The following is a 14,174-nucleotide window of genomic DNA, read 5'->3' as shown; positions in this document are numbered from 1 at the left end:
GTGACAGTATAACTTCAACCTAAGTTGAAGTCCAGAGTCGACTAATACAACACATCGTGGCCGGCTCCCTCCCTCCCAGCTCCCACCTTCCATAAACCTGACCTCGTCCAAAACTCTGCTTCCCATATCCCAACTTGTACCAAGTCCCGTTCACTCATCAACCCTGTGCATACTGACCAATATTGGCTCTTCGTCCAGCAATGCCTCAAATTTAAAATTCTCAGCTTTGTGTTCAGTCCTCCATATCTGTAACCTCCTTCAGCCCTACAACCCTCAAGAGAACTCTGCGTTCCTCCAATTTTCGCTTCTTATGCATCGCTGACTTCTTTTGCTTCACCCTGGTGGACGTCCCTTCAGCTGTCTAGGCCCTAAACCTGGGAATTCTCTCCCTAAACCTCTCTGCCTCTCCCTGCTCCTTTAAGACTCTCCTTAGAACCTCTCTTGTCTCTTTATGTGTCTCTGTGTCAAATTTTGTCTAAGCACGTGGGTTCTTTTACGATGATAAAGATGCTTAAATGCAAGTTGTTGTTGGAAGGCCAGTGGGGAGACTGTTGGAGAAGTTAAGTCTAAAGGTGATGAAGGTGTGGATGAGGGTTTCAGCAGTAATGAACGCGAGTTAAGGGTAGCGGCAGGCATTGTTGCAGTTGGTTTTGGTGATGGGTATGATATGAGGTTTGATGTTTGGCTTAGGACCAAATGGGATGTTAAGAATACACACTGTGGGATCCAAACTGAATGGGCAGCCAGGGAGCGAGATGGAATTAATGGGTTAGAATGACGAGTTTTTGGCGAGAGCTGGACAGGTTAGTTCACCAATATTATCCTGAAGAAAAGTCTGGTTCATTTAAGCATTGATATCAGATAAACAGCTGCACAGCACAATGGCTGTCGTGAAATTGTAGGTGGTGAGTGAGAGGTAGAGCTCGATATCATCAGCCTATACATGCAAGTTGACCTCGTGCTGTTGGATGCTGTCACTAAGCAGCAACATGTAGATGAAGGATCGAAGAAGCCACAGGTGGAATCTTGGTGGATCGATGAAGTGACCATCCAGGTGTGAGAGGAAGCCTTTGCAGTAGATGTGCCAGTTTTGTTGGAACAGTCCACTTGGGAGCCAACAAGGCTAGTGTCACAAAGGAGAGACAGTGCAGGAGAATTGAATGGTCAAAAGTGCCATTTGCCACGGTAAAGCCAAAGAGGAAGGATCTGCACCACGGTCAGTCATGAAGGATGCCATTAGTTACTTTAACCGGGGTGGTTGAAGTTCTTTGGACAAGGCAGAAACTGGACTGGACGGCTTCAAGTAAAGAATGATGTGAAAAGTGAGAACTGACCTGTGTAAGAACATGTTCACAGACCTGAAGGAGGAAAGTAATGTTTGAAATAGTTGGAGATGATGGAGGGGGTCAAGGGTGGGTTCTTTGAGGAAGAACCACATGAACAGCCATTGCAGTTCACGATAATTTTAAAACAGTTTCAACTTACATAAATATTGGGGAATTGTTATATAGATTGCCATGCCTTTTGCATTGTGGTTGCATTTTGAAAACACAACTGCACACCTTAAAATGCCTTCCGAAGACACCAAATAATTTAACTGAAAAGGTATTAGGTACACTACCCCATTAAGCTGTGCTAACAAAACTCTCCAGTTACATTTGTTCTAAGAAACTAATGAAACCATGTGAATCCATTTATTACCCAAATATTTAAGCACTGTCTGCATAAGTCTGTAAATCCAAATACTGCTGTTTCATTACTCCCTGGATTCTAAAGTTGGAGAATTAATTAACTGATAGACTAGACTGTGTTGACAAAGTGCAGATAACAATTTAAATGCTTCAAGCTGGAGAGCAGACTCACAGTCAGACAGCTAAACAGCGGGGTATGGAGTGTTGTGGACCAGCTTGCTTACAGCTGTCTCTATAAAATCTTACTCATTTAGTAATCTTGTGCCCATTAGGTATGAAGATAATTTGGAATTTCACTGGGATACCATTCGGTTAACCCGGGTGAAAGTGAACGAAATAATTTATACAGCCGTAACAACTGACCCGTTCTCACATCCGTTTCAAATTTGCAGCAAAAAGTTGTAAAATGGTGAATTTTGCAGCGTTACGTACTCTGGTTGTGGGACAGAGTGAGAGTTCCCACCAGACTTCCACATAAATGTCTGATATAAATTTCATATATGTTTCTATGGGATGGATAAGTGAGCGCAAGTGGCAGACTGGAGACTTACTACAGCTGTCTGGTGCATGTGTGGAGTCAGAACAGTAGTAAGTGTAAACCCCAGGGGAATACACACACACACAGCTCACAATGGAGTAGATACGTAGAACACACTCGGTCAACGCTGTGATCAGTAACTGTCTAAAAGAGCTAGGCTAGTATTTCTTTAGAAATGGGATAGAAGGGGATAGGAATCAATACAGAGATAATCAAATACTCCATTAAGCATAACAGTTTCAGTGCTGCTGGGACCATCGAAATTCCAATTCGAGAATTGAATTAGCCAGGTTAGAATAATGGAATTGCAAAAAAAGCTCTAGTGAAGACCCGTGCTTCAAAAGTAAACAAATACTAATATTTATCAGGCAGCAGTATTCCTTTAAATATTACTTTGAAAAGTTTTAAGAGCAGTTACAAATTTTGTGTTTGTGCGCGAGATATTCTTTCAGGTTCAAGGTCACCAGTCATCCCTGTAATTGGACCCTGCGTCCCTTATGCTTCATAGTGCAACTTTTACTGCCCAATATGTACTTGCACAATAGCTTGATAGTAACAAAGAACTCTTAAACTGAAAACTGACACATACTTACAAATTCTCCTGTCCTTGCAGAAGATGGACTAAAAAGAGACAGGCACAACTTCAAACTAACCACTAGTTTATTTTACATAAATAACAGTATACAACATGCACAGTGAGTGCAGTCAGTTTCCTAGACTCTTCGCTTATGTCAAATGAATAAAGGCACCACTGTACTATCTTTCTAGGTATATGGTCACTTTTCTAGCTAACCTATTTCAAGCTCACCGATATAAATGATTGTAAAATGCATAGAATTCTCTGCATGGAGCCCAATCTGTGCTTGTGGGAGGAAGAGAGAGAGTGTGAAAGCAAAACTCAAAGCAATAGAAATGCTCTGTTAAAATCCACAATTAGATGGTTGGCATAAAGCAAATGTGATCGAGTTCCCGGATCTGTATTACAAAGGAAATACATTCATGTTGCAAATTCTGCAGTGGTCTTAAGTAGAGTTGGTACATGCCTGGAAGAGTGGAATGAGAATGTAATCTATTGGAATGAATGTAGTGCTGCTTACCACGGATGTCTTAATGCTTGCTCACATGTGTAACGTTTGTTTGGGTCCTTCTCCATCAAGCGTTTTATAAAATCTTTAGCTGAAAGAAATAATTGATGAGAATGAGTCCTTTGTCTCATAGATAAAATTAGCAAATGGTATAAAATAATCACTTTTGTTCAATGAGGATAAAGAAACATGTGTTGAAGTGTTAGTAACAAGCCTGCTCTTACTTTTCGAAGAACATACGAAACTAAAAACAAGTCCAATCACTCTGTTGAGCCTATTCCATCAAATGCCCCATTCACTGTTACACCGGACCCCAGATTCCTGAGGAACAATGGTTAAAATGGAAATTGTTCTGGGGTTTGCAATTACCATCCTCACCAAACTTTTGTTACTGACCCTGCAATGTGTAGAATTTCATAAGCTTGTGAAAACACGTGGGCTGGGAACAGAGGTAGGTGGGAGCCAAAAATAGCCCCGTCAGCCAGCGTGCCGGTTCCCCAACTCCATCCCGCCGGCCAGCGTGCAAGTTCCCCAACTCCATCCCACCTCCGGGCCACTTTCACAGAGGTAGGATGGGGCACAGCGGGTAGCTGACATAGCTCATTAAGGGCCCCTTAAGGCCAACTAAAGGAGGCCAACTGGGATTTTCCAGTCTGCCTCCACCTTGAAGTGCCCTCTCTCTTACTTACCTTCCATAGCAGCCTGCTGCTTCTTTCAAGCTGGAAAGTCTCTGATTGGACTTTCAGCTTCAAGAACCCACCCACTATCCTTAATTGGACAGCAAGCCTGCCCTTTGGCCATTGATTGGCGCTCTGGGGAAAATTACACTGAGTGACTGTTTCGCACACAATGCAGGCTTCTGACCCACATTTCATCCTGATGGTGGGGTTCAGAAACCCACAGGAAAAATCCTGCCTAATATTCCAGCTGGAGCCTAACCAGTGTTTTGTAAAGGTTTAGCATAACTTCCTTGCTTTTGTACTCTATTCCTCTATTCATACACCAAGGGTCCCATATGTTTTTTGAACAATCTTTTCAACTTCTCCTGCCATCTTGTAAGATTTGTGTTCATACACCCCCAAAATCTCTCTGTCCCTTCTTAAAATTGCATGATTTAGTTTATATTGCCCTTCCTCATTCTTCCTACCAAAATGTGTCACTTCAGAATGGTAGCTTTGAAAACAATTAGGGAATTGATTGCTTGGATTGTGTTGGTTACTCGTTTCTTGTTTTTGGCTGTTTTATTCTTTGCTCACATTTAGTTAATTGGATGGTTGATTGTTAACTTGATGGTTTCAGCCAATCACTAGTTTTTGCACTATGGATGTGTGACACTTTGAGGTATGCAGACTGAGAAGTGCAATACTTTCGAGATGTGGTGTCTGGGAGGATGCACTTTCAGATACAACACCTTAGCGATGATGGGCAAATGATAGACTACTTTGTATTTGGGTTGGCATTGCCCTTTAAATGGTAACGACTTGTGCCCCTGTGAGCATTTTACACCTCAGCGCAGGTTTTATTCTGCAGTGCTGGTCTGAATGTTTTGCATTCGTCACCATCGTGGTTTAAAAGCTGAAAGGAAGACTTAGAGCTTATCACACTTCAAGGCATTTTACTTACACTTAATGTTACATTGGGATATGTTGGCTTTTGTTATGTGGTTCACTAGGTTATGTGGGAAAATGCAGCAGCAATTTCATGTATAGTAAGGTTCACAAATTGCAATGAGGTGAATAATGATTCATCTGCTTTTGGTGGTGTTGAGAGGGGAACATACTGTTATCATTTCCCACACTGGACATGCTGTGGATTCAGTAAAATTGCCATTAGTGCCAAAGTCGGGGCAGTTAACTTTATAAGGACAGAAAATGCTGGAAAAACTCAGCAGGTTAGGCAACATTTGTGGAGGGAGAAAAACAGAGTTAATGTTTCAGGTCGATGACCTTTCATTAGAACTGGCAAAAGTTAGAAACGCAACAGGTTTTAAGCAGGTGAAATGGGGGAGGGTGCAAAAAGAACAAAAGGGAAGGTCTGTGATCGGGTGGAGGACAACAGCGATTTAATGATAAAAGAGTTAGTCATGCAGGGCCAAAGGGAGTGGTGATGCGACTGGAAAACAAAGAAATAAAAGGTGTGCCTAGAGCGGTGTGAATGGCAGAATAATGAACAGCTGCCGTGCAAAAGCAAAAACAAGAGTAAGACCAAAACATGCAAAGAAAAGGAAACAAAATGGGTGCAGAGATTATGGTCTGAAATTGTTAAACTCAGTGTTGAATCCAGAAGGATTTAGAGTGCTTAATCGAAAGATGAGTTGCTGTCCTGATAATGCAACCTTTCATACCAGTGCTTCTGATATATCTTCCTTTTTCCTCGACTGATGAGTTCCCCCGCAGTGTGGTTGACAGGCCCCTTTACCATGTCCATTCCATTACCTGCATTTTTACTCTCACTCCTTCCCCTCCCTCCCAGAATCATGACAGAGTTTCCCTTGTCCTCACCTTCTACTCCACCAGCCTCAGTATTCAACAGATCATCCGCCATTTCTGCCACCTCCAGCGTGATGCCACCACCAAACACATCTTCCCCTCCTTTCCCCTGTCAGCATTCTAAAGGGACTGTTCCCTCCGTGACACCCTAATCCACTCCTCAATCACCCCCAACACCCCCTCCCCTTCCCATGGCACCTTTCCATGCAAGAGCAGGAGATGCAAACCTTGCCCTTTTACCTCCTCTCTCCTCACTGTCCAAGGGTCCAAACAATCCTTCCAGGTGAAACAATGATTTACTTATACTTCTTTCAATTTAGTATACTGTATTAGCTGCTCAAAAATGCAGTCTGCTCTACACTGGGGGGACCAAATGCTGATTGGGTGACCGCTTTGTGGAGCACGTCCGTTCAGTTTGCAAGCGTGACCCCCAGAGCTACTGGTCGCCCATCAGTTTAATTCTCCACCTTGTTCTCACACTGACCTCTCTGTCCTCGGCCTACTGCAGTTTTCCAATGAAGCTCAATGCAAGCTCGAAGAACAGCAGCTCATCTTTCGACTGGACACTTTACAGCCTTCTGGACTCAACATTGAGTCTAACAATTTCAGACCGTGATCTCTGTCCCCATTTTGTTTCCTTTTCTTTGCGTGCTATGGTCTTACTCGTTTTCACTTTTGACCAGTAGCTGTTCATCATTCTATTGGCGCTGCACTTTTGTTTCCTTGTTCCTTTTCTTGCCCCATCTTCAGTCCCTTTGGCCCTGCACGACTAACTCTTTTATCATTTAATCGCTGCTGTCTTCCAACCTATCACAGACCTTCCCTTTTGCTCTTTTTCCAACCTTCCCCCTTTCACCTGTTTAAAACCTGTTACATTTCTAACTGTTCCCAGTTCTGATGAAAGGTCATCGACCTGAAACATTAACTTTATTTCTCTCTCCACAGATGCTGTCAGACCTTCTGAGTATTTCCAGCATTTTCTGTCTTTATTTTAGATTTCCTGCATCTGCAGTATGTTGCTCTTGTGTTACAGTTAACTTTATACTATTCTGAACTGCACAAATTCATCTTACTGATGACACTTCAATCAGAGCAGACTTTTAGCTCATCAGTCTTGGCTCAGTTAAGTACATGATCTTGAACCTCAAAGCACAGGCAGTAAACATTTGCTTAGGGTTTTCTTGGGATGGGAATGAGATGGAGGAAAATGATCGGTGAGCTGCGACTGAGTTACTGTCCTTTGTCCCTTGCTGCCTGTCTGAAGAGCAGCATTGACAAAAGTGGGGCAGCAAGTCATTCACCGGGTCTCTTGATCTCAGGATCTCAGACCAATCAAAACACAACATATTTTCCGTTAATGACAAATTATCTGCCCCTACTCGGTCTTCTTAACTGCCTTTCTCTTTGAAGTGTGCAGGGAACTGCAAAAGCTTTCAATTATCATTGGCAAAGCAAAAGAGAATATCATGTAATTTTTTAAAAATCAGGCCCGTTTCCTGCAAATAAACCTGCCAAACAACTGTTTTGTTTTAATTTCAAGGCTGTATTTATCTTTTTTCAGTATTAACACACAATTCCACTCCTTGGCAGTTGTAAATTTTGGCTGCAGTCATTGAAGTTCTCCATATTTTAAAAATAGAAAAACCTCTCTGCAGCTTGGATTGAGAGGAACAAACTGAGAATGAGAGAGAGAGAGAGAGAGAGAGAGAGAGAGATAGAGAGAGAGAGAGAGAGACAGAGATAGAGAGATAGTTCTCAGTAGTTAATCCTCAGTAGAAAAACTATCCACCATGACACTATTTACCATTTTAACTGATTTACCAACTTACCCTCTAGGCACGACACCCGTTGTGCAAGTGACAGGAGAAAGAGTCGGGGCGGGGGCAGGATTAAATGGAAGAAAAACAATTAAGAAATTTTTCATAATAAATAGGGATGATGGACTTCAGTTACATGGACCGACTGGAGAAGCTGGGGTTGTTCTCATTGGAGAAGCGAAGGTTGAGAGGAGATTTGATAAGGTGTTCAAAATCATGAGGGTCTGGACAGAGCAGATAGGGAGACACTGTTCCCATTGGCAGAAGGGTTGAGAACCAGAGGGCACCGGTTAATGGTGATTGGTAAAAGAACCAAAGGCGACATGAGGAAAAACATTTCTAAGCAGTGAGTAGTTACAATCTGGAATGTACTACCTGAGAGTGTGGTGGAGGGAGATTCAATCAGGACATTCGAAAGGGTACTAGATAAGTACCTGAAAGGAAAAAAATTGCAGGGTTATGGGAAAGGGTGGGGGAGCTCAGTTGTTCTTTCAGAGAGACGGCATGGATTTGACCAGCAGAATGGCCTCCTTCTATGGTGTAACCATTCTATGATTCTAATCTGTAATAAAATCGGAAAAACAATATAGGCTTACCACTGTTAGACACAGGATGTCTTCTGGATATCGCACTTAGGTACGACATTTATGAGTACAACCATTTTATTGCTGAACAGTGACTGGATTGGGTTTAACTGCGACATGTCATTGAATTATCATTGGCACTCACCCTCTGGACTTGTACATGAAGAATTTTCCTCATTGAAGAATTGAAGCCTACATTTCTTTCTACCAGACTACCCGAAGACCTTGAAATTACACTGTGCAGAATAAACTATTAAATGTGTTGGAAGCAGTTCAGAGAAGGTTTACTAGACTAATACTTGGAATGGGCGGATTGTCTTATGAGGAAAGATTGGACAGGCTAGGCTTGTATCTGCCAGAGTTTAGAAGAGTAAGAGGCGACTTGATTGAAATATATAAGATCCTGAGGGGTTTTGAGAGGGTGGATGTGGAAAGGATGTTTCCCCTTGTGGGAGAATCTAGAACTAAGGGTCACTGTTTAAAAATAAGGGGTTACCCATTTAAGACAGAGATGAGGAGAAATTTTTTCTCTCAGAGGGTCGTGAGTCTTTGGAACTCCCTTCTTCAAAAGCAGAGACTTTGATAATTTTTAAGGCAGGTGTAGATAGCTTCTTGATAAGCAAGGAGGTGCAAGGTTATTGGGGGTATGTGGGAATGTGGAGTTGAGGTTACAATCAGATCAGCCATGATCTGGTTGAATAGCGAAGCAGGCTCGAGGGGCCGAGTGGCCTACTCCTGCTCCTAATTCGTATGTTCTTATCACACTTATATGAAACTCCTTCGCTAAAGTAAATAGACTAATGCTTCCATTAAAATAGGAGGCAAAAGAATTTATATGAACGTGCTACAAGTTAGAAGTATTTGTATGTTCATATTCACATAGTGTAGTTTCAAGGCAAGGGGTTTCAGTGAGTGTGGATGCTGATGTAACTCATACAACCAGCTAAATAAACACTGCGGCTCCAAGAGAGCAGAGGGTTGGGACTCTCTGATGAGTAATTCACTTCCTGAGTCCTCAATACCTTTCCACCATCTACAAGCCTATAGTCAGCAGTGGGATGGAATATTCACCACTCCTCTGAATCTTCCAGCCTCAAGAAGCTCAACATCATCCAAGACAAAACAGACCCCTTGATTGGTGCCCCTGTCATTAATTTCAAGATCCATCCCCCTCAACCGGGGGTACTAACTACAGAATGAACCGTAGCAATGCGTCAAGCTTTGGCAACGTCTCCCAGCACCATGATCTTCACCACCGAGGAGGTCAAGAGCTGCAACATCATAGGAACACCATCACCTGCAAATTGCCCTCCAAGCCACACATTATCCTGACTTGGGTATATACCGCATTCTTCATACCGCCATTCCCTGACACCACCATTCCATTACTGTCGCTGAGTCAACATCATTGAATTCCATACTTAACAGTTTTGTGGAAATGCCATCGTCACAGTGACTGTAGCATTCAAGGACTAGCTCCACCATCACCTTTTCAGGGTAGTGTGTAGTGGACAATAAATGAGGCCTTGCCAGTTATTACCAATATTAGAGTTTTGGAGTCATTACTGCACAGCAGGAGGCCACTCAGCCCATTGGATCAACGCTGGCTCTCTGTAGAATAATCAGTCCCATTCCCCTGCTCAATCGCTGTAGCTCTGCAAGTTTATTTCCCTCAAGTGCCCATCCAATTTCCTTTTGAAATCATCCATTGTCTCCGCTTCCACCATTCCCGTAGGCAGCGAGTTCCAGGTCATTACCACTCACTGTATAAAAAAGTTGTTCCTCACATTCCCTCTGCGTCTCTTGCCCAAAACCTTCAATCTGTGTCCCCTAATCCTTGTACCATCAGATAATGGGAACAGTTTTTCTCTGCCTACCTTATCTAAACCTGTCATAATCTTGTACACCTCTATCAAATGTTCTTCAATCTCCTTTGTTCCAAGGAGAACAACCCCAGCTTTTCCAACCTAATCTTGTAGCTGAAATCCCCCATCCCCGGAACCATTCTGGTAAATCTCCTCTGCACCTTAAGGACCCTCATATTTTTCCTAAAATGTGGTGACTGGAACTGGACACAATACTCCAGTTGTGGTCTAACCAGAGTTTTATAAAGTTTCAGCATAACTTCCCCGCTTTTGTACCAATATCTCTATTTACGAATCCCAAGATCCCATATGCTTTGCTAACTACTTTCCCAATAGTCCTGCCAGCTTCAAAGATTGATGCAGATGCAGCCTCAGCTCCCTCTGTCCCTGCACACACTTTAGAACTGTGCCATTAAGTCCATGGATGAATTTTCTTGATGAGGATCAAGTCCCCCCCGCCGGAGCCCAAAGTGGGATCCGACCCTGCTCCGTCGGGTGGCGGGACCCTGGGACGGTATATTGCTGGCGGAGGACAATTAACAGGCCACCATCAGGGCCACCGTCCAATTGAGGACAGCTGCCAGCTCAATCAGAGGGCCATCAGCTCAGCAGCGGGTGGCCTCTGGTGAGGCTGCAGCACGAAGGAGAGGAGGCCTCAATGGCAAGGCTCCTTTGAAGATGGCTGAGTATTTTTGAGGAAGCCTGGGCCACGCAGGCAGGCCCCAGTATTCCATGAGCATCCATTTTGTTAACCAGCCTTTCATGTGGTATTTTGTCAAACGCTTTCTTAAAATCCACATAGACAACAACTACTACTTTTCCTTCATCAACCTTCGCTGTTCATCAAAAATTCCATTAGATTAGTCGAGCATAACCTGCCTTTTACAAATCTGTGCTGGCTATCTGTAATTAACTCAAACCTCTCCAAGCGCCTGTTGATTTTTTTCCCTCATTACTGTTTCTAAAACCTTACCCACCACCCATTCTGAGAACCAACTTAAAAAAAGATGCCCTTCAACTTACCAGACTCAGAGATGTCATCCCAGTATGGACAGTCAAACTCATATTCTGCCTTTAATATCTGTTCAAACAGTCTGGAGTCATTTTCATCATAGAATGGAGGATAGCCACATAACCTGAGGGAAAAATAGAAATATGTAATAAAATAGTGGATAACAATAATTGTGTAGGTTTACTTATCTTTCTCAAACTAAATACTTAAATCATGTAAACAATTATTTAGTTACTCCAAATAAAATGCAGAGAATCTTTGATGCAGGAAAAAAGCCCTGAAGCTGGTCCCTAGTGTCAGACAGCTGAGTTTATGAAGAAATAATGAGAAAACACAGACGTTTCAGGACTCCAGCAAGAGGAATCCTAAAAAGACACACCATCCCGACTTGGAACTATATCGCCGTTCCTTCACCGTCACTGGGTCAAAATCCTGGAACTCCCTTCCTAACAGCACTGTGGGTGTATCTACACCGCATGGACTGCAGCGGTTCAAGAAGGCAGTTCACCACTACCTTCTCAAGGGCAATTAGGGATGGGCAATAAATGCTGGCCTAGCCAGTGACGCCCACATCCCGTGAATAAATAAATAAAAACATTAGAAAATATTAAATTTCAAGTCACACTCTGAATGCAGAACAACAGGACATTGTTGCAAACTGGTAAAGGATAAGTTCAGAATTGATGTTAAGTTTTCCCGCCTTTAAAAAGTGATCGATATCAAGAATGGCCTTCCAGATTGGATAGTGGGGACCAAAAGTCTGGAATCATCAACAGGCACTTGGGTGCTGCAATAGGAGACATAACTTTCTTTTAGGATGGCACAGTGGCGCAGTGGTTAGCACCGCAGCCTCACAGTTCCTGAGACCCGGGTTCAATTCTGGGTACTGCCTGTGTGGAGTTTGCAAGTTCTCTCTGTGACCATGTGGGTTTCCGCTGGGTGCTCTGGTTTCCTCCCACAGCCAAAGACTTGCAGGTTGATAGGTAAATTGGCCATTATAAATTACCCCTAGTGTAGGTAGGTGGTAGGGGAATTGAGGGGATGTGGTAGGAATATGGGATTAATGTAGGATTAGTATAAATGGGTGGTTGATGGTCAGCACAGACTCGGTGGGCCGAAGGGCCTGTTTCAGTGCTGTATCTCTAAATAAAAAATGGTAAGATGAACTAATCAGCCAATTGGTGTCCATAATTTGTGACTTTTATGAAAGTGCAACCCGAACCGAGCTTCACGTAAATTCTACTGAAGGCAATGGTTACAGCACCCGAGAGTGTCTATTTTCAGGTAGACAGGCTTGACATTCTCACTTCTATTAATATATTGTCCGTCCCTGCTTTAGCTATTATCTGCCTGAATGGTAAGACCTTTGTTTAAATATTTTAATCTACTGCGGGCGGTATTTAGAAATTTAAAACTGGGAAAAAATTGAAAATGCCAATTTAGCTGGAGTCTTGCCCTGTGAGGACGAGCTTCCAAATGTTTATGGGCCAATTAACGAAAACCTCAGAATATCAAGAAGTCAAGTATCTGAAGTAGATGTAAGGGCAGCTTTAATTTGTCCTATCTGACAATGGAATATTGGGAGCAGGCAATGATGACCATTGACCCTTCCCAATTAACATAAATGGTTTAAAGAAGCAGTAAAGCGTAATTGCTTCTTCCTGGCACATATTGGAACAACCATCTGGAAATGGGTCACTGATACACTCAAATGACAATTTCCACTGCGCTGCTACAAGTTCAGAGCTGCCTGTCCTTTGAACCTGCTCGTCACAGTTTGGAGGATACAACAGTACTGTAGCCCCACAACAACAATAAAGACTTAAACTTTGTAACACCCACTGCAGTATTCTGCCCATGGGTTATCAATGGACGTGACTTTGACAGAACTATTTTTCTAACCAAACTTGGCCATAAAATTATTCAGTAATTTTCTGATTGGCAAATGATGTTAAAATTGAAAGTACAAAACACAGCAATAATACTCACTGCTTTTACTGATCTGACCAAGATTCAATTCTATCATGCAGATGGAAAAATATTTAATTTTCTTTCACTCTCTTACCACTCCGAGCCACACAATGAAGTCCATCACTTTCTACTTAAAACACCACTAATTTTATTCTGCCGTGAAAGCTACCAAATTTCCATGGCTTAAACAGAGAACACATGGAAAGAAAATAAAGACTTGCATTTATATAGTGCCTTTCATGGCCCTAGGACATCTCAGTGCAGTTCACAGTCAATTAAGTACTTTTGAAGTGTAATCTCCATTGTAATGTAAATGGAAGGCAATTTGTGCACAGAAAGCTCCTACAAACAGCAATGTTATATTAATCAGATAATCTATTATTTGCACAAAAGAAAAATACTGCAGATGCTGGAAATCAAAAATAGAAACAGAAAAGGCTGGAAATACCCAGCCGGTGTGGCAGCATCTGTGGAGAGAGAAAGTGAGTTAACGGGGCCCATGTGCAGGGCCAAAAAGGCAGGGGGAGTCCTGCCTTGGCACGCCCTCCCCCGGCGTGATTCTACGGCGCCAGGCCAATTAACAGCCCAGCACCGGGATCCCTGTTCCTTTAAAGACAGGGAACCCGCCTCCAAGAGCTGCCGGTCAGTCACAGGGCCAGCCGTCCAGAAGTATCAGCAGCTCCACCGGCAGCGGTGGCTACTGCCGGTATTACAAGAGGCCTTGGACCCAGGCCCAGCGCGAGAGACCCAGAACCAAGGTAAGTGAGGCAGGGTTGCTGGGACTAGGCTGGCAGGACCTGGCAAGGTAGGGGGGGGGGGAGTGGAGAAGGTGGGCATTTAGTGCAGGGGGAGGGTGGTTCAGGGAGGTGCAGGTTTTCTCAGTGGGGCCCAGGAGGTGCCCTCGTTTTACTGGGCAACCGCCCCATATGGCGGAGGCCCCCTCTCGCCGCTGGTTAAATCTCAGCGGTGGGGTAAGAGGCCCTTAAGTGGCTGTTAATAGGTGACTTCAGGACCTCAATTGGCCTCTGAGCAGGAAGGCCATCTTCGGCCTATCTCGTTCCCAACGACATTGTGTTGCAACGGGCCCTCTGTCTCCTGTCACAATTCTATGGGCACCTCCAC

General features: G+C 43.4%; 1 protein-coding gene across 2 annotated transcripts in view; it reads right to left on the bottom strand.

The window, feature by feature from the left end:
- Positions 1 to 14,174, bottom strand: part of camk1da (calcium/calmodulin-dependent protein kinase 1Da) — a 429,764-nt gene that overhangs the window by 43,245 nt on the left and 372,345 nt on the right. For both annotated transcript variants that reach the window (XM_068059551.1, XM_068059552.1), the window contains exons 7-8: positions 11,093 to 11,205; positions 3,327 to 3,405 (exon numbers count right to left, since the gene is read on the bottom strand). In XM_068059551.1, the coding sequence (XP_067915652.1) occupies positions 3,327 to 3,405; positions 11,093 to 11,205 (192 nt within the window). The remainder of the gene's footprint in view (positions 1 to 3,326; positions 3,406 to 11,092; positions 11,206 to 14,174) is intronic.

Source organism: Heterodontus francisci, chromosome 27 (assembly GCF_036365525.1).
Source record: "Heterodontus francisci isolate sHetFra1 chromosome 27, sHetFra1.hap1, whole genome shotgun sequence".
Taxonomy (NCBI): domain Eukaryota; kingdom Metazoa; phylum Chordata; class Chondrichthyes; order Heterodontiformes; family Heterodontidae; genus Heterodontus; species Heterodontus francisci.
The sequence above is the reverse complement of the archived record's forward strand: the minus strand, read 5'-3'. Positions and strand labels throughout refer to the sequence as shown.